We start from the raw sequence: 1196 nt of genomic DNA, 5'->3' as shown, positions 1-1196 counted from the left end.
ATCATAGCCGCCCTGAACGCCCGACCTCGAAGCCGCGCTTGGAGTTGATAAACCACCCAGCCGTATTCTGGCGAGATTCGCGCAGAGCGATGCTACAGGCTATCTGTGTTATTTCGTCGCAGCGGAGGTATTCGTTACGCACGCTGTCGCAGGCCCATTGGGCAGAGCGTGTAGCGGGATTAAGCGGTTGACGGAGCGCTCGAGGGAGTGGCGGGAGATTGGGGATGATTCGTTGACGGAGGAGTGAATAGTAGGGGACGGGGACTTTGAGGGAGATTTTTGTATGTTTTTTTTTTTTTTTCATCTTTCTGGGTCACAAACCTGTTTTTTCTGTTTTTTTTCCCCTGTGGTTATTTATTTATTTCCTGGGCGGACCTTACCTTTTCCTTATTTCTTTTTAACATGATTGCTGTCAATTTCAAAGTCTGCCCCGTTTCATGATTTTTTTTTTCTGGACATATGTTATATATTTCACCTACCCCTTTCTTACCTTAACCCCCTTTACCTCCGCGCTTTCTCTTCCCACACCCTCTTTTCAATGGGTGTTTGAGTCCTACTCGTTATGTCCCCCTTCGTTCGATTTTATTTTGCCTTGTATCATACCCTTCCCAGTCATGTCTGCATGCCCTTTCCCCTCGTTTTCTTTTCCGCTTTCTCCTCGCTTCTTTTCAGATTCCGGATGAGGAGCTTTTCTTTTCTTTTCTCTTCATATACCACTATACACTATATCACCCCTCGGTCTATCTCACAGTTCCTTCTTATGCCCTTCTTGTCTGTCTGTCTGTTTTGCCTCCGGGGAAGAAGTGCCGATTTCTATTATCTTTCCTATATTTTTCTTTTTACTTCTTTGGACAGCTGGAAACTTGGATAAAAAACAATTGGAATTGGAATATTTATTATATGGTAATTTTTGGTCTCTCGTGGGATAGGGAAATGTTGATCATTTTGAGAATTTTTGTTGTTTATTGTTAATGTCTCCTTTCTCTCCCCCCTGCCTTTCTTTCTCCTTTCCTTGAAAGATCTCCGTTTTCCTCCTTGAGAGGTTTATCCGATGCATTGCTGCTGAAATATTTCCTATATAAATTGGCTTGGGTATGCTAAAGTCTATCCGGCTATTTAGTCATCTAACTATCTATAACTATCTCTACACGCATGTGCGCATATAGTGTCTATCCATTCTTCCTGACTGTAATATA

At 42.8% G+C, this 1196-nt stretch overlaps 1 protein-coding gene across 1 annotated transcript in view; it reads left to right on the top strand.

The window, feature by feature from the left end:
* The window catches only part of HCAG_01357 (predicted protein), a gene marked incomplete at both ends in the record, with an annotated part of 1220 nt that extends 973 nt beyond the window's left edge, over positions 1–247 (top strand). Inside the window, one exon of the mRNA XM_001544260.1 lies at positions 33–247. Within this exon, the coding sequence (XP_001544310.1) occupies positions 33–247 (215 nt within the window). The remainder of the gene's footprint in view (positions 1–32) is intronic.
* Positions 248–1196: the final 949 nt, after the last annotated feature.

This window comes from Histoplasma capsulatum, genomic scaffold (genome assembly GCF_000149585.1).
Source record: "Histoplasma capsulatum NAm1 scaffold_1 genomic scaffold, whole genome shotgun sequence".
Lineage (NCBI taxonomy): Eukaryota > Fungi > Ascomycota > Eurotiomycetes > Onygenales > Ajellomycetaceae > Histoplasma > Histoplasma mississippiense.
Note: the sequence above shows the minus strand (reverse complement) of the source record. Positions and strands in the feature narration are given on the sequence as shown.